Source organism: Plecotus auritus (genome assembly GCF_963455305.1).
Source record: "Plecotus auritus genome assembly, chromosome: 7".
In the NCBI taxonomy this organism is placed as follows: domain Eukaryota; kingdom Metazoa; phylum Chordata; class Mammalia; order Chiroptera; family Vespertilionidae; genus Plecotus; species Plecotus auritus.
In genome coordinates, this window is record NC_137774.1 from 117,575,023 (window position 1) to 117,596,942 (window position 21,920).

At 37.9% G+C, this 21,920-nt stretch overlaps 1 protein-coding gene across 1 annotated transcript in view; it reads left to right on the forward strand.

Annotated features, from left to right (window-relative positions):
- Positions 1-21,460, forward strand: part of ST8SIA4 (ST8 alpha-N-acetyl-neuraminide alpha-2,8-sialyltransferase 4) — an 87,611-nt gene extending 66,151 nt beyond the window's left edge. Inside the window, exon 5 of the mRNA XM_080680560.1 lies at positions 19,611-21,460. Coding sequence (XP_080536686.1) covers positions 19,611-19,893 — 283 coding nt within the window. The 3' untranslated portion in view covers positions 19,894-21,460. The remainder of the gene's footprint in view (positions 1-19,610) is intronic.
- Positions 21,461-21,920: the final 460 nt, after the last annotated feature.

The window sequence follows — 21,920 nt, forward strand, 5'->3', positions numbered from 1 at the left end:
CATGCTATGTAAACAACCCTGTAAGCTAGTTCTGCTGTGACTTTCATTTTTCACATGAGGAAACTGACAGAGGAACTAGTGAAGGAACTTGCCAAGTTTATACAACCAGTGAAAAGCCAAGCCCAAGTCCAAGACAAGCAGCTTGAGTCTGTACTCTTCCATAGTGCCTTTCACAATGGAAATGTATCAAAGTAAAAATTTAATTAGTTACACTAGGCATTCATTTTGGAGCCCAATAAAACCAGTAAACTTATTTTGGAGACCAGCTCACAGTAGCTCAAGTCATATAAATCACCAAAAAGCCAGAGTGTCATTTATAATGAATCATAGTCCACAACAGACTAGGAACTCACTTCACTCAACAAAGATTTATTGTCTCTCTCTATCTACATGCAAAGTTTTTTGCCAAGACTTAGGGACATAAACAACAATTAGTTTAAACTCTGAGGTTCTCAATTTTGTCTGAACTGATGTACCAACCAATAAGAGGATAAACAACTTAACGACAAATTGAGCAGACACCTGTCTAAGGGCGAGTTTTCCTTATTTGTCTTTGATTTCAGAGCACAATTATGTATGAAATGAATGAATGAAAGAATGAATGAATGTAACAATGTACTATAAAGGGAAAAATTGCTTTCATCAATGTAAATCATGAGATATTTCATTAAAATAGGCATTTTGGAGCCCTGAAGAGTGAATTGGATTTCCCTAATGGAAGATCGTAGAGTAGCAGGATAAATGAATCTTGCTTAATATATAAAGGATGAACAAAAGCATTACATTAGATAAATAAATAACTGAGTAAGGACATAAATACTAAAGAGTTTGGCTAGTATAAGATTCCAAAAAGCCTTGAAGGATGCACAAGGAACCTTATTCTTTCAAAAGCAGATAATTCTTAGAGGTTTTTTGAGCAAGAAGTGGCAAGATCAGAGCTGCACTTTCATAAAATTAGCCTTGTATTGGGTAACTGGAGCCTGTAATAATGTTTTAGAGGCTAATTTGTTAAAGTGTGTTCAAATTAACAATGGTCTGAAGCAGACCAATACAAACAAGAAGATAAGGAAGCAGAAAGATGTGGATGTTAGCTAAGCGTATATTGAATTTATAGAATGCTGCAATAGGTTTTAATGCTCTAGCCTACACTAACTGAGAGAGGCACACTTTGAAAATAAAGACAATTCCTTCACTTCATTGATAGAAATAGCAAATCTTTATTCTTACTTATTATAGTTGCTGCGGTCCAAAGCATGCTTGAAAAGGAAATATCTATGATACCGAAATATCTTCAGTAATGAAACAACTGTGATACTGAAATATCCTCAATATGTTTTAAGAACTGGGAAGGCTTCCCTCAGGGGTATGTCCCAGATATACAGTATTACATTTTAGGTCTAATTGCAAAAACTGTGGTGCCCTGACAGAGTCCCCAGAGAAAAAAACTAATCCATGGGGAGTTGTTTTGTGTGTGTGTGTGTGTGTGTGTGTTTAAAAGGATAAAACTGTGCACTGATTTTATTAAAGTCCTTTCTTTAAGTATAAATGAATAGAACGTATTTAATTTCTCCAGTTATGAAGTCTTTGTTATTGATATTCAGTATCTATTTAGACAAAGTTAAATAGTGTGATTTTCAAATAAAACTAGATTCTGTTGAGAATTCAGAGATGAATTCTCAGTCTTTTCCAAAATATTTTAAACAAAGTTATGATTCTAGATTCTGAGACCATACTCAAATACAATTCACTTGCATATATAGATTCCTATCATGTCTCAATTCACATGTCACCCATTTATCCCATTTTCAAAAACAAACAAACACAACAACAACAACACACACACACACTGTAAAACGTTAGATCAAGAGTCAGATGAGAATTTAAAAAAATAAAATTATTTGTTTGGGGCTCCTTCAGAGATAATCAGGTCAAACTGTTTAGGAATATGTCATGTGGCAAAGAACTGGACTTGAACTCCAAGGGACGGTTAAGTAGAGGAGCAGAAGTAGTGAAGAATGAAGGAAAGATGAATATGATAAAGCAGAATGGGGAAGAGATGATTTACTGGAGAAGAGTTGTATAAGACTTTGTATCTCTTTATCTTCTTTAATTGTACTTCAGAAAAATGAGTTTTACTCAAAGAAGACTATGTCACTAGCTAGAAACATTGTGGTAATTCTAAAGGATATGTTGAAGCATTTCAGAGCTTAAGGACACAAGTCATTTATTATGTCCATTTTATGTTCACCTTATGACTTCCCTTTCCCTATTATAGATCTACCACTGTCCATACCCTTTATATTTCAACCTTTTCTTTATTACTCTAAAGTAGAATTTTCAGGCAAAAACCAAAGAACTTTAAGTAAATGAAAAGATGTATTGAAGCATCGGGGCAGTAATTGGGAGGAGTCAAAGGAAATGGATCAAAGAGGAATGTACACCTATGTTTGACAAAAGGTTAAATTTCTAATCTGTGAGTGGGGAAAAAGGACAAGAGAGTGGACATCAGGCCTAAAGATGGTTGTGCTCTGAGAGGGAGAGAGACAGTGCGGCTCCCTTGTTTCCTGGGATGAGAAGGCAGAGCAGGACTGTAGGGTGAGTGTGAGCCATACACTGCTATTCCTACCTCCAGGATATTCACAGTTCATAGGTAAAGATTTGTGTCTGGGGCACAGACTCGGCATCAGAATTCTTTGGCATTTCATAGTACATCACCGGGCACTGTTGTTTTTTTCCTGACTGTAATCATTTAGCTAATGAAAATCCCTCTCGGTCTCAGGCTTGCGAGGACCATTTCATAGAAATTTGGGCCTTGGAGAAAACGGAGCTCTTCGCTTGCTCAATTAGGGAGTAGTATTAACTGAGGAAGGCCGTTAGCTCTTTGGCTTGAATGGACACCTGTGGTCTAAGGATCTCCCACACCCCATCCAAACTGCTGATCCTCCCCTTAGAACTCTAGAGCTTCCCACTTAGATTTTCAACAGGCAAACTGCGTGTTTAATCATGAAACACGGCCCTAGATGTCTCTGGTGTCCCACAAGTGAGAAAATCTAGGGCACAATCTAGGCTTTTGGACTGAAAGAAGTTGTTGTTTTTTTGTGGGTTTTTTTTAGCAGCTTTCAGTTAGGTTTTCAGAACGGCATTGGTTGCTTTTTGAGGTCTCGGGGGGTGAAAAGTGCAAAAGGTGTATGCTGGTGCTGCCGGTGCCTGTCACTTTCAGCTTGCAAAAGGTGTAGCAGGGAGTTGTTCTCTCGGGGGCTCTGGTGAATGCCCTGGAAAGCTGCTTGCCTGGCGCAAGCAAGGAACTCTGAACGGCTGAGGGAAATACGCCTCGTGCCAGCCCCTGTGAACGTACCATCCATCAGCTCATCCGGGTTTTGCACAAGGGTTGGTTTGTGCAGGCCACAGTTGGTAATGAACTTGAGAAGTAAAAAGTCACCCCAGGAGGAAGCAAGCACTCACCTAGGAGAAGTAATCCACTTTCCAGTGAATGGAAGTGGACTCATGTTTTGTTGTTACAATCACACATTTGCTCTAATTGGTGAGATGTCCCAGAACTGCAAATTCAATGTTTTATTTTTACTTCAGTTTATACATCTATATATTCTTAGGTGCATGGATGTAGATATAGATTTCAGTTTGAAACTTGAATCACTTAACCAGTGTCTACCAAGTGTATACGGTGCTGATGCTGCATGTGGCACCTGGGGAAAGTTGCTACAATGGGCCCAGGAAATCTTACAAGGCACTTTGCAGTGTCCTAATAGTTCCACAGAAACTGCTGCCGGTGCATGTCACTGCTATGTAGGGAGTGACAGAGGTACATTTGGACTTCTTAGAGCAGCCTGCAGCCACACGTGCAGCTTGTCTCTGAAGCCAAGGAGGGTCTGATTAAACTCAGCCCACCCACTGTGAGAAAGCTCTCTGGCATCCCAGCTGCCATTCAGAATGTGAAATCCAGGATATGACCTGTCAAGATGAGCCACTTCAGCATATTGTGGCAATGCAGCTGTCATTGAGATCCATCAGCCTCCAGAGGAAGGCATTCAAACTGTTTCCATGGTAGGGTGAATACAAATACACAGCTCCAGTCACATTTGAATGTGATTGCTTTTCAGCAGGATGGTCTACACTAAATATGCACATTAATGGAAGTGATCCCATACCTCTTCTCATCTTTGCTGAGCATTTTCTGGCAGCAAACTGGTTCAATATTTCTCTTGATCTGTAGTTGAGAGGGGCATGGAATATTTGGATGCCATACAAATTTACAATATGCATTTTTTCCCTTCTGTTTCTTCAATAGAAACAAAATTGCTATAGATCCCCAAAGGTATTTCAGTGAAAAGTTTGGAAACCAGACAGCTCCACAATCCAGATTTAAAAGATGGATTTCATTTTTATTCCTTGATACTGAACTTATTCTAGACAACATTTTTATCTATGGCACTAACACCAAAATTTATACTAGAATTTGAAAATTTCTAACTTGTGACATGAATGTAAAGACAAGATCGGTGAATAAATTAGTGATTATATAAGCATTTTCCTAATGGCGAATTAACATCTATGACCTCTCAGCTGTATCCACATAGGTGGCAGTAAATCAATTTTAGAGTAAATTTATTTTTTTAAGTTACTATTAAAAGTTTCTGAAAAATAGGAAACATGTTTGAATGTGGTACATTCTTGATAAAACTGGCGGAAATATGTCTCATAACAAAAATGCCTCATCATAGGCAGAGTTTTGTCAGGAATTATACCAATCTGCATTGTCAACCAACTGACTTACTTTTAATAGCATAAAGGAAATGAGAGAAACTTTGATTCAGCTAACATTAGAGTTTTAAAAAGTCTTGCTATCCCCAATATTTTTTTATTTTAAAGCAATATTGTCAACTGTATATTCTGAGATTTAGATAATTATTATATACCTATGAGATATTTGTTTTCATATATATTCTCATAGCAAACTAGAGGTATATATTTACATATGTATAATTGCATATGTAAACATAATATGTGACATATAACTATGTATATTATATAGCCATACTTGATAGTATACTTATATATTCACTTTATTAATTAGAATGAAATGTTCTTTTTCTTATAACATAATAATTTGTTTCACTTGTTTATCTCTTGATTCCAATAATTCATTAATTTGGCAATTATGTTCATGCTTACTGTGTAAATTGTTTAGTACATATGTGTTTCCAGCTTGTGTGCATATTAATTCAGAACTTGTCTATCCCAAAATACCGGAAAGCCACCACTGAACTTTGAAATAACCTTGAGGCTTTCACACATGTCATTTCTTCACTGTACTGTGACAAATATTTTTCCCCAAACACCTATCATATTCCCCAGATGGCTTAGCAGTCATCACTGGCAGAGTGTGAATAATGTTTTAGGTTGAACAGATGTAAGCAATTTGTAATTTTTCCCCTTTCTGAACCAGCTTTGTTTTGATGAATCAACTGGAAATGGAAACTTATGTAGAACTTGTGTTTGAAAAGGAGCAGTGTTTCCCCACATTGGAATACGTGTATGTAATCAGCTCTGAAATGTGGTAAGAGACAGGGAACAGGGCAACTGGCCAGACTGTGTGAGAATAAAAACAGGAAGATAATTACTTAGCATTGCAATGTAGTTCCCAATTTCTTTAGTCTATGGAACCACATATAGAAATTGTTGTAGGTCAAAGCAACCAGACCTCGATCACATTTTGAAAAGAGGGTGTTTTACTGGTATATATATCACATTGCCCATGTTTCTTTCTCTCTGGTCAGAATACTCTTCGAAGAACTGGAGTTCTAGAAATGCAGAAAGTGCTGATGAAGTGTTAAGAAAGAAGGAAATCACCTATTCTTCTGGCAAGGATTTATTTATTCTGCCAAGTTAATTTTATATAAGTTATAATTATATTTTTGACCTTAATATAGTCAAATTGAGCCTTACTGGCAATTCAGTTTCAGAGAATGCTCTCTCCAACTATAAATTAAATACTCTTTTCTTTAAAGAAATGATTTTAAAAGTCTACCTAAGACAAATTTAATTCCATGGTTATAAAAAGCACATTTATTTATGCATTGATATTCCATTTGTATTCAATATAATTTATTTTCCTTATCATAACCAGTGGCCAGGCCTAAAAGGCCACTTAATGTCCAGAGTTCAATCACTCCCTGCACTTCCAGAGCCTGTCTCTGAACTGATAATTCTGCTGTTGGAAGAACAATCATAGTGAGTATTTTTAGTTTTCCTTAAATTAAGGTCTATAAGACCAAACTAATTGACAATTGGTCTAGATTAGATAACTCTGAATTCTTGAACACTTAAGAATTTGGGAACTTTATATTCTACAGACAGAATTTAATAACCCAAACGTTAACTATCAAAGACAGCCTCAGTGCACTTCTTATCCCTGCTCATTACTACATTTCAACACCATTGACAAAGAGGGCTTAATGTTAATATTGTAAAATGAAACATTATAGGTAGAATTTATAGATCATTCTCACAAAAATTTTTAAACCTGATCTATTTGAAAATCACAAAATTTCATACACTTCCTTTGGAATGTCAAAATAAATTAAATAGCGTGACTTAAATCTCATCAAAAAACAATTGGAATATTTATTATGCTGCTCCTACTGGCGGTCCACTTCAGAAAGCCACCTGTTTTACCTTCTTCAGTGAATAATCACTGGTCCTAATAAGGTGGTTAAGGATCTGATTTACCAAAGTCATGTAGCAGCCACTTTGAGGAACTTCATAGGTATATTTTCTTATTTACTTTCGGAGCTCTACAGAATGGCCTACATTGGTGTCTTTTTGTCTCTTAGATTCTCTGAGTTAACATTCTGCAGATATATAACTCAGTTCCTGAGTTGCTGCTTTTGCTTTCATACACTATTGCTAGGCCATGGATGAAAGTCTTGTTTTCATGCCAATACAAAATGAAGAACCCTCTGGACAGTTCTTACAGGGCGTCCATGAATTGTAATGATTTGTAGCCTTTTTGGTTTTGCATTTCACTTATTCTCTTTATTTGAAAGGATGTACATTAAGATAGCAACTGAGACATTTTAGGGATGTTCTTACTAGTTAAGCAAGACCATGTGAGAGTCAGTATGAAATTTCTTATTATTTTAACCTAATTAATCTTATTCCAAAATTTAAGTGTAATTTATCCTTCAGTAGTGTGTACTCCTTTTCTCAACCTGTATATTCCCCAGATTCATCTCTTGCTCTCTCCTCTCTAGGGATGTTTTGTGCATTCAAGAAGTTTACAAATGAAATTTGAGTCAGCATACAAAATAATAGTACATGAGTGTACTAACACAAGAAAATCCGATGGTCAAGAATACCAGACACATGCTTTGTAAGCCAGCTCCCACAGATTGCATGTTTTCAGATATTTTCCCCCCAAGTAGAACCAATCATTAGACCAGTGACTTGAGAAACTTTATTATGGAAATATTCCTCTTGAACAACAACAACAAAAAGCCATTTCAATTTCTTTTCATTTTAAAGAAAGTTATGTTTTACCCTCTTGGTAAGTTTGTTATGAAGCCTGAGCTAATTATCTCCATCAACTTACATTCTTATTCAAAGTGTCTGGGGAAAAAAAGTGTTGTTACTCTCATTCCTGAATTTCTGTTATATCAGTACTGCTAAAAAGAAAACAAATAGTATGAAATAAATGGCTGTCCTAGACCAACTGCCTCTAAATTTATGTGAATTTCATTATTGCTGTATTCAGTTGAATTGCATAGTTCACATTCTAGATGGAAACCTAATTATTATTTCTCTCTGCCTATTAAAACGTAACAAGTTTAAAAGAAGTAACTATAGGTTTTTTGTTTGTTTGCTTGTTTCGCTTTGTTTTCCTAGGTGATTTTTTAAGCCCTAATATTATAATGCAGGCAATACTACATCAAGTTCTTTAAACAAAAACAAGAACTAAACTAAACTGAACTCGAATTCACTAGTTGACTTATGTAGCCATGTGCATAGGTAATGTGACTGGCCATTCCTAATATGACTGCATCAACATAATATATTAAATTTCATATGTATATAAATTCACAATGAACTGGAAAAAAGGCAGGGGATGAGGGTTTGATCAGATGTCAAGGGTGGTCAGATATAAAAAGTAGGATAATTCCTCCTAAATTAATTTGGCAGGATTCTTGCTAAAACGACTCAGCAAAGGAGTGGCCTAGTTGACAAGAGGGCACAGAGGAGCATAAATAAAGTTTGGTCCAAGAGAGAATATTATACCTAGGAGTACAATTGCTGCATCATAAGGTAACTGTAGGTTTAACCTTTTGAGAAACTTCCAGACCTTGTTCCAAAGGGGCTACATCATTTTACTCTCAATCACAAGCCCAGCAATATATGAAGGTTTCAGTTGCATCACATTCTTACCAACACTTAATATTATTTATCTTTTTTTTTATTATAATCATTCTTATTGGTATGAAAAAGCATCTCATTGTGAATTTGACTCACATTTCTTTGATGGCTATTAACGTTGACCATTTTTTTCATGTTCATATTGGCAATTTATAACTTCTTTGGAAAAATGTCTATTCCTTTGCTCATTTTTAAAGTAAGTATTTTTGTGTATTTATTATGGAGCTATAAAATTTATGTATTTTAGATGCAAGTCCCTTATCAGTTATGTGATTTACAAATATTTTCACCTATTCTATGGTAGTTTTTTTCCCCCTTTCATTTTTATGGTATTCTTTGAAACACAAACATTTTTAATTTTGATGAAGTCCAATTTATTTTTCTTTTATCAATTGTGCTTTTGGTGTCATATTTAAGGAGGCTTTGGCTAAGGTAATGTTACATTATTTCTTTATTTCTTCTAAGAATTTTAGCTCTTAACTATAGTCTATGATTCACTTTGAGTTATTTTTTGCAATGGGTATGATGAAGGGGTGCAACTTCATTCTTTCAACATTGAATTTTAACTGAATATTAAAATAACTGCAAGGCGCAGTTTTTTTTAATAATAATCTGGTTGTGTAGTACTGTTTTCACTTCTATATTTTTCCATTGTAAAGAATATTATATTACATAATGTAATTGTCTTTACAGCTATATTTCTGATTGTTTTATTTCTTCAGAAGTACAAAAGCATTCTTTTTAAAAATATCTACTAATGGTCTTCCATTCAGCAACTACTTTATAAATGTGCTTTATATATTAAGTGATTCTGCTTAAAAATATGTTGAAGGGATCAGCATTAGTTATGCTAAAAAAGAAAAAAGGGATGAAAATTGCATTGATTCCATGAGATTGGACTTGCATCAAATAAAGATTGACATCTGGAGGGGGGAAATAAGTATTTATTGACATTTGACTTGATGAAAAATATTATATATCAACCTTTAACCCTTCAAACTTTATATAAAAATTTAAATTTACCCCTTAATTAATCATGTGGAGCAGCTGTATTTCTAGTGATAGGTAGCTTTGGAGTATAATGCAGATCCCACAGCCTGCATCCCTGGCATTGCCTTAGCAATACCCCCATTTTTGTTGTTTGTTTGTTTTTAAGCTAGAATCCCCATTCTATGCTTACCGAATGTCCGTTACTGAGTGATAAATTATGCCAAAGACAAGGCAAATGTCTGAATGTCAAGTCGCTTTAGCATCACATCCTCTATGGCAGGAATAAAAAGAGAGAATAATGACCTAAATTTGACTAACCTCCCCACATGCTATTATTTTGATACTTGCTGGGAAAGCTTTAAAAAACACTTTGAACTTGCTTATGGCTATTTTTTTTTTAATTTCTTTATTGATTAAGGTATCACATATTTGTCCTCATCCCCCATTCCCATCTCAAACCTCTCCCCACATAAACATACACAAGCCTCCACCCCCCTGTTGTCTGTGACCACTGGTTAGGCTTATATGCATGCACACAAGTCCTTTGGTTGATCTCTCCCCCCTTACTCTCACCCTCCCCTACCTTCCCTCTGAGGTTTGACAGTCTGATCGATGCTTCCCTGTATCCGGGTCTGTTTTTGTCCATCAGTTTATGTTGCTCATCATTTCCCCTAGATGAGCGAGATCATGTGATACTAGAAATACACTTATAAGAACCGAAAATGAGACAAGCAATAATGGTTATGCTGAGAGGCAAATGAATCAGTCTGTAGTGAGTTTCTTTCTGGACCAACAGTTCTTTGAGTCTCAATTTCAATGTCAAACAGTTCCTTATGTGTACGTGTCAGCAATGATATTTCAGTTCTGGATGGTGGACAAATGGTGGTAATGCAGGTCCAACCCTCTCTGGCTTATGGCTATTTTTTATTTCATTACTTCACTGGGCTTTGAGAAGAACTCATCTTTGGCTGATACTTGTACACTTTGCTAGCAAGCATTCTACATTACTGAATGGATTAGAGATCACATTTTTGGTCCTTATTCCTTCTGAAGTAGATTTTAGTACAATTCCTATCAGGAAGGTTAATGTAAACTAAACATACACATTTGAAAATAGCCCAAATCAAGCATAAATAAGATCATCAGACCATTAGAAGAGTTGTTTACATTTTGTTATTATAGTAAAATGGACTTTTATTGGGAAACTGTTCTTATGTTGGCTGGGGAATGTGGAAATGTAATCTCTAAGTGCTTCCTTGGACTAAATGTTTATGTAAAGGAAACATATGCATGGGTAAAATACCACTATCATTTTCATCTTACAATATATGACTCATTTTTTTGCTAGGTTTTGGGATTATCTACCCCAGTTGATTTTAATTCTTTCTTTTTCTATAGGACTCCATGTTTTATGATAACTGATTTTACTGCTTCCTTTTAATTTTAATAAGAAAAATGTAAGGTTTTTCATAATTGTTGATTTTCAAAAAGCAATCTAATTTCATAAGAAAGATAATACAAAAGGATTAACCTCATTTAACTCCTTCATCATGCTTCAAAACCATACCCCTTCTATGTTGTTTTATTTCTTCAGAAGTACAAGAGCATTCTTTAAAAAAATATCTACTAATGGTCTTCCATTCAGCAACTACTTTATAAATGTGCTTTATATATTAAGTGATTCTGCTTAAAAATATATTTCACCATTTGGATGTCACTACTTCCTCATTCTGACATTTTACATTATCAATTTCAGTTATCTTTCAGAATTCAATTTGGTTAAAAGAGAAGCTTATTTAAAACCTGTGGCTTTACATCCACTTTATTTTTTGCCATAATTTCCATGTTCCAGTTCAAGTTTTTAAGCATTATCTTTAAGAAGTCTCAAAATAGTTAGAATTCTTTTATATACTATAATTATTTTTAAATTCTCCTTCACCAAAATCTAACTAACTTATGATGTACTTTTGGTGTAGTCCTTTTAAATTTACTCAGGTTTCTGATATGATAAACAAAGTCTAAAGGATTCCTCTGTTTATTTTTGTTTAATTGTTCTCACGTCTCAACAAAATTCCATTTTCCTATGTGATATCATTCTCTCCCATTAATTTTATCTTTGAAATTATAGTGAATAGTTTTATAATTTTTAGAGAATCAAAAATCAATTTATTATGAATGTGTAAGTCAGTTTTATGACCTCTAGTTAAAAGTATTATAGAAAATTAGAAATGATGTTAAACTTTTCAGCAGGGGTGATTTTATCAAACAGTTCTATAATGTTATTGAAGGGAAATGCTGCAGGTTATTTCAGATCACATATCATAAAATTATTAGTAGTGAATAAATACAAGCAAAACATAAAGTATAGACTACCAATACAACTGGATGAACTTTCATGTTCCTCAATCCAAATTCAGATTACTGTGACCTTTTATATGTGGTAGAAACCATATTAAGGATCTCATTTTATTGGTTGATAATGTGCCACTGAATACGTTTAAGGGGTTTGCCCAAGATCACATAATCCGCTAAAGGTACAGCCAAGCCAAGACTGCCGTTTTTTCAGTGCTTTCCCACAATTAAATATTGTCACTCAGAGATTGCCAAGCCATGTGTGTTTTCCACTTTTTTAACACTACAAATCTCCAAAATGCCAGCAAGAAGAAATGAAATAAACAGTCATTAGTACTTACTTTGCATTCAGCACTGTGCTAAAATACCATGAGATGAAATAGATATATCTATTTTATTACATAACTAGAGGCCCAGTGCATGAAATTCATGCACTGGGGGAGGAGGGGTCCCTCAGCCTGGCCTGTGCCCTCTCGCAGTCCGGGACCCCTCACTCCTTACCGCCTGCCTGCTCACTGCTCATTACCGCTCGGCTCCCTGCTCCTTAGCGCTGCCATGGAGGCAGGAGAGGCTTCCTCACTGCCCCTGCACTCGCCAGCCCTGAGCTCAGCTTCTGAGCTGCGCTCCCCCTGTGGGAGCGCACTGACCACCAGGGTAGTTCCTGCATTGAGCGTCTGCCCCCTGGTGGTCAGTGTGCATCATAGCGACCAATTGTTCTGGTTGTTCTGCCATAATAGTCGCTTAGGCTTTTATTATCCTATCTAATAAAATAGTAATATGCAAATTAACCGTCACTCCGCTACAAAATGGCGGTGCCCATAGCCACAAGATGGCGGCGCCCAATCCTCTTAGCCCCGCAGGAGTCCCCCAGTCCGCCCAGCAGCAGCAGTCTGGGGTGTCTGGCTGGAAGGCACCCACCCCCCATGCAGCAATCCCCACCCAGCAGCGGCAGCCCAGGGTGTCCGGCTGGGAGGCACCAGTGCCCAGCACGATCCCCGGCCACAGCCTGGGCTGGGGCCTCAGGCCAGCAGGGCCTCGCACCTAAGCCACGCGATCCCCCGGCCATGGTGGCAGTCTGGGCTGGGGTCTCACCCTGGCCAGCAGAGGCAGTCCAGGGTGTCCAGCTGCAAGGCGCACGCCCCCCCATGCAGCGATCCCTGCCCAGCGGCGGCAGCCTGGGGTGTCCAGCTGGGAGGCGCCAGCGCCTGACGCGATCCCCGGCCATAGCCTGGGCTGGGGTCTCAGCCTGGCCGGTCTGAGGAGGCAGCCTGGGCTGGGGTCTCAGCCTGGCCGGTCTGAGGAGGCAGCCTGGGCTGGGGTCTCAGCCTGGCCGGGGAGCGCACCCCCGTGGTGCCATCCCCGGCCAGGGGCGGCAGCCTGGGCTTGGTGGGGCACGCACCCCCAATGGCGCCATCCCTGGCCAGGCTCATATGGCAGCCTGGTCGGGGCCCGCACCCCCCGCGGCGGCATCCCCTGCCAGGCGTGGCAGCCTGGGGTCTCAACCACTGAGTCACACCATCCAGGCAGGTATGGAGGAATCTTAAATGTTTCTTTTTCTTAAATATATATTTTATTGATTTTTTTACAGAGAGGAAGGGAAAGGGATAGAGAGTTAGAAACATCGATGAGAGAGAAACATCAATCATCTGCCTCCTGCACACTCCCCACTGGGTATGTGCCCCCAACCAAGGTACATGCCCTTGACCAGAATCGAACCTGGGACCCTTGAGTCTGCAGGCTGATGCTCCATCCACTGAGCCAAACCAGTTAGGGCTGTCCAATATGCTAAAGAAAAAACCCTATCTAATAAAGAGGGAATATGCAGGGGAGGGCAGTTGGGGATGATCAGGCTGGCAGGGGAGCAGTTAGGCATTGATCAGGCTGGCAGGGGAGTGGTTAGGGGGTGATCAGGCTGGCAGGCAGAAGTGGTTAGGGGCAATCAGGCAGGCAGGCCAGCAGTTGGGAGCCAGCAGTCCTAGATTGTGAAAGGGATGTCTGACTGCCTGGATTGGGCCTAAACAGGCAGTCAGACATCTCCCGAGGGGTCCCAGATTGGAGAGGGTGCAGGTTGGGCTGAGGGACACCCCCACCCTGCAGTGCACGAATTTCGTGCACCGGACCTCTAGTGTAGATAAATAATGTTAAACTTCTGTATTAGTATGTAGTGAAGCTATCTTTACAGATATGCAAGTCATTCCCCTATCTTCTCTCTTTACAAACAGGGCAAAAATAAACAACTACCTGGAAATTTCTCAAAGGCACATTTCTCTAACTTTGAATTTTCTTGTACAAATCTTATGGAGTTACAGGTCAGGAGGAATATTTTCTATGTCTTTTCTGCAGTCAGTGGTACACTGGAGCTGGCTTGCAAGAGCTGATTATGTCATCTCTTCCCATCTCAGTGTTCACTGATGTCAGGTTAGAAGCCTGAAATCAGCTGTGATGGGAATATTTACACCACGGAAATTGGCAAATGTTGCAGATCTGTACTGGTCTCCCCTAATCAGTGTCTGCTATTAAACATTTACCAACATATCAATGTACAATGCACTGGTTGAGCAAAATTGGACAAGTTATTTTACTTCTTAAGCTATTAACTGCTCCTGTGAAGTAGGAATACTAATATATACTATATCATATATAACAGAATTTTATAAGGTTCATGTGAAAGTACTTTGAAACTGAGTTTCAAGTGGAATGACTATCGCAGTAATTAGAGTTATATTTTCACTAATAAAATATGTGACACTTGGCAAAACCAATATAGTTTAGGTAGATCGAGAATTTCTTAACACTGCATCTACACATAAACTGACTAGGGAACTGGCCAGATAAAAAGAAAAAGAATGAAATTCAGAGCTAAAGTCAAAGTCTGGATTTCTATAGTGGACATCAAATAACATAAACAGGTACCAAACAGACTATAGAGATTATTGGGACTAAGGTATTATTCCTACTCTTTTTCCACATGCCATAATTCCTCTGTGCCTCTGATGAATTAGGCTTAGGAAGGTGGATAAATATTTTCTGTGTGTAGATTACGAAGGCTTCTGCAGAAAGAATTTTCTGTTTTCTTTTTATCACCTGCTTAATACAGACCTCTGTATACAAAGGGCTCACAGATAAAAATATTGACAGATTGACCTCTTGAGGTTACACATTCCTGCTTTCATTTTCATGACACTTCAAAATACATTTTAAATCTGCATGGAAATCCCTACCCTTTGATACAGTGTCACTGCCTTTGGCATTTGCAGTGTGGTTAAGTAAGTTATATATTGAAACTATAAAATCCTCTTCTGATTTAAATACTTTTGAGAGTGTACTTGGGAAAAGGGGCTCCTATATATTGGTCAGCTCTTACCTTTGAATAAAACAAAAAACCCAAAAACCTTTGTGTGAAAAACATTACCAACAGCTGACTGTTAATAACCAAAACATGATATAGATCTTTCATTTTTCCCCATATGAACTCAGTGTGGAAACTAGACCCTGGGATTTGCTATTTCAAGCTGAATGATCTTGAAAACTAAAGAAATCAATTTCTTTTTAGTTAAAATTGAAAATATTATAGTCAGATAGATGTGGGCTTAAATCTTGGTTCCATTACCTACAATTTCCGTGATCTTAAACTGGTTATATAATCTTCCCAAGCCTGGTTTCCTCATATGTGAAATACTATCTATTCATAGGTTTGCGGTGAGTATTAAATGAAGGAAAAAAACAACAGCATACCTAAAGCTCTTAACACTATCTCTGGCCCATTGTGGATACTCAGTAATTTATTATTATCTTTGCTACTTTATTATCTTTGCTACTTTTCAATAGATTGCTTGTGTGTTTTACTCCTGGGTTTACTCCTAGCTTGCCAAATCGCATGAAATATGCCTCTCTGTCTTTTTGTTTCCTCACACAAGAAGAAGATATAAGATCATTTTTTGCTTCCCTGAAATAATATAAGGATTAATTAATTCATGGTGGACTGAATTATTCTCAGGATGTACAGTACTGAAAGTTCTTTTTTTTTTTTTTAAAGAGATTATCACCAACCTTACTTTTATGGCAAGACAAATCATCTCATAATCTTTAAAAATAAGTATCACTGACTTTACTAAAAGTTTTAAAACAAAATTAAGTTTTATGCACTTTAAAAAAAAATGAATTCATATGATGTTGCATACTGCAGACTGGGAATACATGAAAGGACTATTTGAACAGTTGAAAGCAAAATACCAGAGATGTTCTAGTTCAGCATGCCCAGGATGACTGCATTAAGTTTTACTTTATATAGCCCCTACACATAGATTACTCCACAGAATGAACCAACATATTGACAAATATGTAGGACAGAATCCCTGTGTTGAGCCTTTACCTTCTGGTGGACAGCGTGCATCATAGCTACCGGTTGGCTGGTCGAATGGTCGGCTGGTCGGCCAATCACTTAGGCTTTTATATATATAGACTAGAGGCCCAGTACACCAAATTCAGGCACTGGGGAGGTCCCTCAGCCCGGCCTGCACCCTCTTGCAGTCTGGAACCCCCGGCAGATATCCCTCACACAATCCAGGATCCCTCACTCCTTCCAGCCCACCTGCTCACTCTTTACTGCTCGGCTGGCTGCTCTTTGGCACTGCTGCAGAGGCGGGAGAGGCTCCTGCCACCGCCGCTGCGCTTGCCAGCCGTGAATGCGGCTTCTGGCTGAGCAGTGTACCCCTGTGGGAGCGCACTGACCACCAGGGGGCAGCTCCTGCGTTGAGCATCTGCTCCCTGGTGGTCAGTGTGCATCATAGTGACAGGTCATTCTGGTCGTTCCACTGTAATGGTCACCGTGGCTTTTATTATATGGATTATGTTTCTCTGGATGTGCTGACCTTCCCATGATGCTCATTTGCCTGCTCTGCATTTAGATGTCAGGTACTTGAGGGTAAGAGGACAACCTCACTAACTCTGTGCTATGTTATAAGGTGCCTGAATCTAAAAATGTTGAGTGATTGTTCACCTCTGACACTATTTTTAAATAGACTAATAATTTTGCCTTCAGCATTCCTAACATTAGAGTTGCTTATTTGTATTACATATAGGAGTTGCTTTGGTATTTTGTCTATGACCAACCATATTTAAGTGGATTCCAGCATATCTCACCAGAATTAAGAAATGAAAAGCATCTATTTATAATGTGCCCATGGAGTCACATTTAATATGATCTTTCATTCCTATCTATCCTATATAATAAAAGGCTAATATGCAAATTAACCGAATGGCAGAATGACTGGTTGCTATGACACACACTGACCACCAGGGGCCAGACCCTCAATGCAGGAGCTGCCCCCTGTTGGTCAGTGTGCTCCCACAGGGGGAGCACTGCTTAGCCAGAAACCCTGAGACTGGCTCACGGCTGGCAATCACAGTGGTGGTGGCGGGAGCCTCTCCCACCTCCGTAGCAGTCAGACATCCCCCGAGGGCTCCCAGACTGCGAGAGGGCGCAGGCCTGGCTGAATGAACCTCCCAAGTGCATGAATTTCATGCACTGGGCCTCTAGTATATATATCAAAAGCCAGCGACCGGAACGCTGGAACGACCGGAATGTCTAGTTGCTATGACACCCACTGTGGCCAGCAAACTGGCCCAATCAGGAGGTTGGGCCGGCTGCCAACCTCCTGCAGCCCCTCCTCCAGGCCTGCCCTGCCCCCAATGGGCCTCCACCACCTCAATTGGCCCATGGCCCCTCCTCCCAGCCAGCTCCACCCCTGACTGGCCCCCCCACTCCGATCAGGGGCAGGGCCGGCCAGCCAACCACATATGGCCCCTCCCACAGGCTGCTGGCCCCCAATGGGCCCTTACCCCATTAGGGGACGGGCACGGCCGGCCCACCACCCACAGCCCCTCCCCATGGCCGGCCCCACCCCCAGTAGTCCCCCACACCAATCAGGGTTGGGGCCCGCCGGCCAATTGCCCGTGGCCCCTGCCCCCAGCTAGCCCGGACCTGATCGGGCTCCAGTCGGGGTGGGCCGGCTGGCCAACCTCCGGCCATCTCCTCCTCCCAACAGGCCCGGCCCCAATCTGCTGGTTGGGGCCGGGCCAACTGTACCCCACCTGTGCACGAATTCATGCACTGGGCTTCTACTACAAATAAGATAACATTATATTATTGCATGGTAGTTATTTTTTTCTCATCTTAGAATAAGATTAAAATACATAATTTAGCATGACCTTCATACTGCCAAACTATTCCAAATAATTGGCACTCCCTGATAAAAATATTTTTTTAAGTGTACAGTTCAACATTTTTTAATGTATTCAAAGATACTAACAACCACCAACTGCAGGCTGAACCAGCTTCTTCAATGTATTCAAACTGTAGGCATGGAATCAACGTCTGGGTTCCCTCATGATGTGATCAATATGCATTGTATAGTCTTTGCTCATTCAGCTACCTCTGGGTTGTGAAACAATGTTTAGATGTTCTTCTCTGAAAATTCCTTATGAACCTTCTTTACTGAAGGATAAGCTTTCTTAAAACAACTGTCATAACCAAAGGTCAATGATGCATTTCACATTGCTTAATACAGTCAGCATGTGGCCTTCACCCCAAGAAAAATAAAAATGTAAAAGGTCAATTCTGGTTTAAAGAGGGGTACAAAGAAAAAAAAAAGGAATGATAATGGCAAAGTATATTTTTTTCCTATTTGAGATGTTGGAATGAGGTTTGAAAGTCCAATATTTCTCTATCAAATAAAGTAAAATGAAATTTTGTTTTTTTCATATTCAATAGTCTAGATATATTTGCTCTCCCCTGAATAGCTTCATGAATTATTTTTTAAAAATTGAAATAATAATATATAAAATCTAAGCCAAGTATTTAAATACAACTATGACCAAAATCTAATAATTTTCCCCTTACATTTGGATGGCAGAAATATATTTCCTCAAATAGATATTAATTAAAACAAAATTTTTTAAAAACAGACAATTTATTATTGGACAACTTTGAAATAGGGGAACATCTATACCCTTATTCTTTCAGCGGGTTCCACACAAGATAATGAATATATCAAGAACTATTGGGAACCCCCTTCCATACTAGAGGTGCTGATTAACTTCTGAGTTTGCATGCTTTTCAAATGAACAAAGTGTGGCAACAATGATGGGTTATAACATTTTGGGCTTTTTTAATGCCTTTTAAAATGAATAGTATAAAATACTTATTAGCACTGACATATATTTTACCAATTTTACAAAATGTTAAACCGAATAAGTGGTGAATTAGTTGCAAATATATGTTTTATGTTGTTCTTCTATGGGTTGTGGCAATGTTTTTAATTAGCCTTAATAAAATATGACTTGGACAATTGAAGTTGAAGAAATAAGTTAGTATAATGCAGGTAAAGCATTTATTTGTTTGGGTTTTTTAAGTTAAATATGAGGTTTTGAAAAACTATAAGCATAGTTTCAAATTCTCTTTCTCCAGGAGATTACTTAGTCACTGCCCACTTACTATGCCTTTCCCAACATATTTAACACTTTCTGAGAAGATTCCAGTCTGTATATAAATATTTGCTACTAATTTATTTTTAATACAAGATTACACAACAATGTTTACCTACATTTCAGGTACCCTGGCTAATTATATGACCTCAAAAATTAGCAATATAATAAAATAAATGCATTCGTATTCTAAATGCTTAAGAAATATATTTCTTCAGTAATCTTTTGTGTATTATTAATAAAGATACTTTTCAAATTTCATTTACTTCAATTCTTCATAGTATATTTGATATAAGCTATGTTGTATATTTCTCTAAATTATCTTTTCTATGTGTGTGTGCTGTTGTTTTTTCCAGTTACTGGCTGACAAACAAAGTTCCTATCAAAAGACCCAGTACAGGTCTCCTCATGTATACACTTGCCACAAGATTCTGTGATGAAATTCACCTGTATGGATTCTGGCCTTTCCCTAAGGATTTGAATGGAAAAGCCGTCAAATATCATTACTATGATGACTTAAAATATAGGTACTTTTCTAATGCAAGTCCTCACAGAATGCCATTAGAGTTCAAAACATTAAATGTGCTACACAATCGAGGCGCTCTGAAACTGACAACAGGAAAGTGTGTAAAGCAATAAAGCACATTTGAAAACAGACAAACAAACTGAATATGCACTTCTTTTCTGAAGATGCTTCTTAAGATCTGAAAATAGGATCCAAAACAAGACTGAGTTTCAGCATCCACCAATTACCTGAAAGGTGATCAAGGACATTCATGAGAAATCCACTACCAGCTGATGAAATACCTGCGAAGTGCTCTAAAAGTTAAATATGTTGACTTCAAGGGTCCTAGTAAGTGCCACTTCCACGAAGAACACAGCTTGAATGTATAATCAGTAGTGTTTACAAGTTCCAACAATGCACTTGTCATTAGTTACTGAAACAAAGATGTTCATCACTGTCGGGCTGCCTCTGCAATGCCAAGCACATGAGAAGAGGAACAGCGGGAATACAACTCAGCCCTTGGGGAAATTAACCATCCTTGTCAGCAGATATGAAGATGGAAACTGAGCAGCGAAATACACAAGATTAAACAACTCAAGGAAATGCCTTCAGTCAGGACTCTGAGTCTGATCATGAGTTTTGTGTTTCTGTTTCTGTTTTTATTTGTCTGGAATCTCTTTTGGTTTGGGGTGTTCAGAAATCCTTTCTAAGACAAATATGAATGAGATAAATAACCTTCATGTGATCATTTTTAAACTTCTTAAATTTTTAAAGAGCAATCACACAATGACTTTGTAAAAAAGTTTTATTTTGCACAACTCTAAACCTCCAGATTTTTTTCCTGTGATATAGAAGGTACCAGCTAAACTGTACCATTAAATAATCTTGAACCATTCTAAAGAAAAGATGTTCTATGTCACCTGAGGTGGTAATATTAGCCGAAAAAAAAATGTACTTTTGGTACCAAAGATTATACTGATGTTTCTACACAACAAACCATTTTCTTTTTGTGAAAATAATATATTAATGTGTTATTCTATTAATGTGAAAGTTCTCTCTAGGTATTTAAAATTTTTAAAACTCAAACTTTATTTTTATTTGAAGGAAGACTTCCATGGTGTTTACATTTCATAATAATTTTGTGGAAGCACTTTGCCCTTTAAGAGTAAATGTTTGCCTGATAGGGCTGAAATGTGACTTCCAGTTATTTGATATCCCCCCCTTATTCAAATAGGAAGGTTGGCATGTTCTTTATAGCATAAATTTTCTCAGTGCAGAAATAACTAATGAATTTTGCTTCCATAACAGAGATGATTCATTTTAATAGGTTTAACAATGAAACTGTATGTCAGTATTTTGCACTTTGAATGAATTAAATTGACCAACATTTTTTTCTGTGGTTAAATTTATTCAGTGTTATCATATGAATATGTTTTCAAAGAAGCACATGGAGTTATTAATAAAGTGAGTTAGGATGTTGTAGCGAATAACAGAATTGACCAGTAGGCCTGCTTGCTGGTAACTCACGCTACACTGTGATTCTGATGGTAACTTGTTTCTTTTGAAAGCAGAAGTGCTCTGTTTCCACTTCTACTCTTGGTCTGAAACAACTCAGCTGGCTTCTTGTTTTTCAGGCAAGGCCGTTTGAAGAAAGAATAGCACGCAGAGTATGTATGCTTTGTTTTTAGAAAAGACAGTCTGAAAAAAAAAAAAAAGAAGAAAAAATAGCGTGGAGAATGTATATGAAATCACGAAAAAGGATATTCTCAGTACAGTTCTTAATATATTAATGATATATGGTATTATTTTTTAAAATATGTTAGAACTGTGTGATATGGGAGACTATATTTTCTGAAAATTCATGTGTCTCTAAGAAAACAAAATAGAATAAAGGAGATGCTTAGCTACAAATGGATAGAACATATGTACTTTATCATTAATCCCTTATCTTTTGGAAATTTAAAAAGAATTAGGCACATGTTATGAATGTAAAGTTGAACAATCTGATGGACTTAATAAATCAAAGATAGGTAGGTGATTTATAGAATCTTAATTTTGACCATTTGTGAATAAGTTGTTTGAGTAGCCTTTAACTGAATTCTATAGAAATTTTGAAGTCACAAGTAAATCTTATATGTAAAATTAATCTCAGAACTTATTT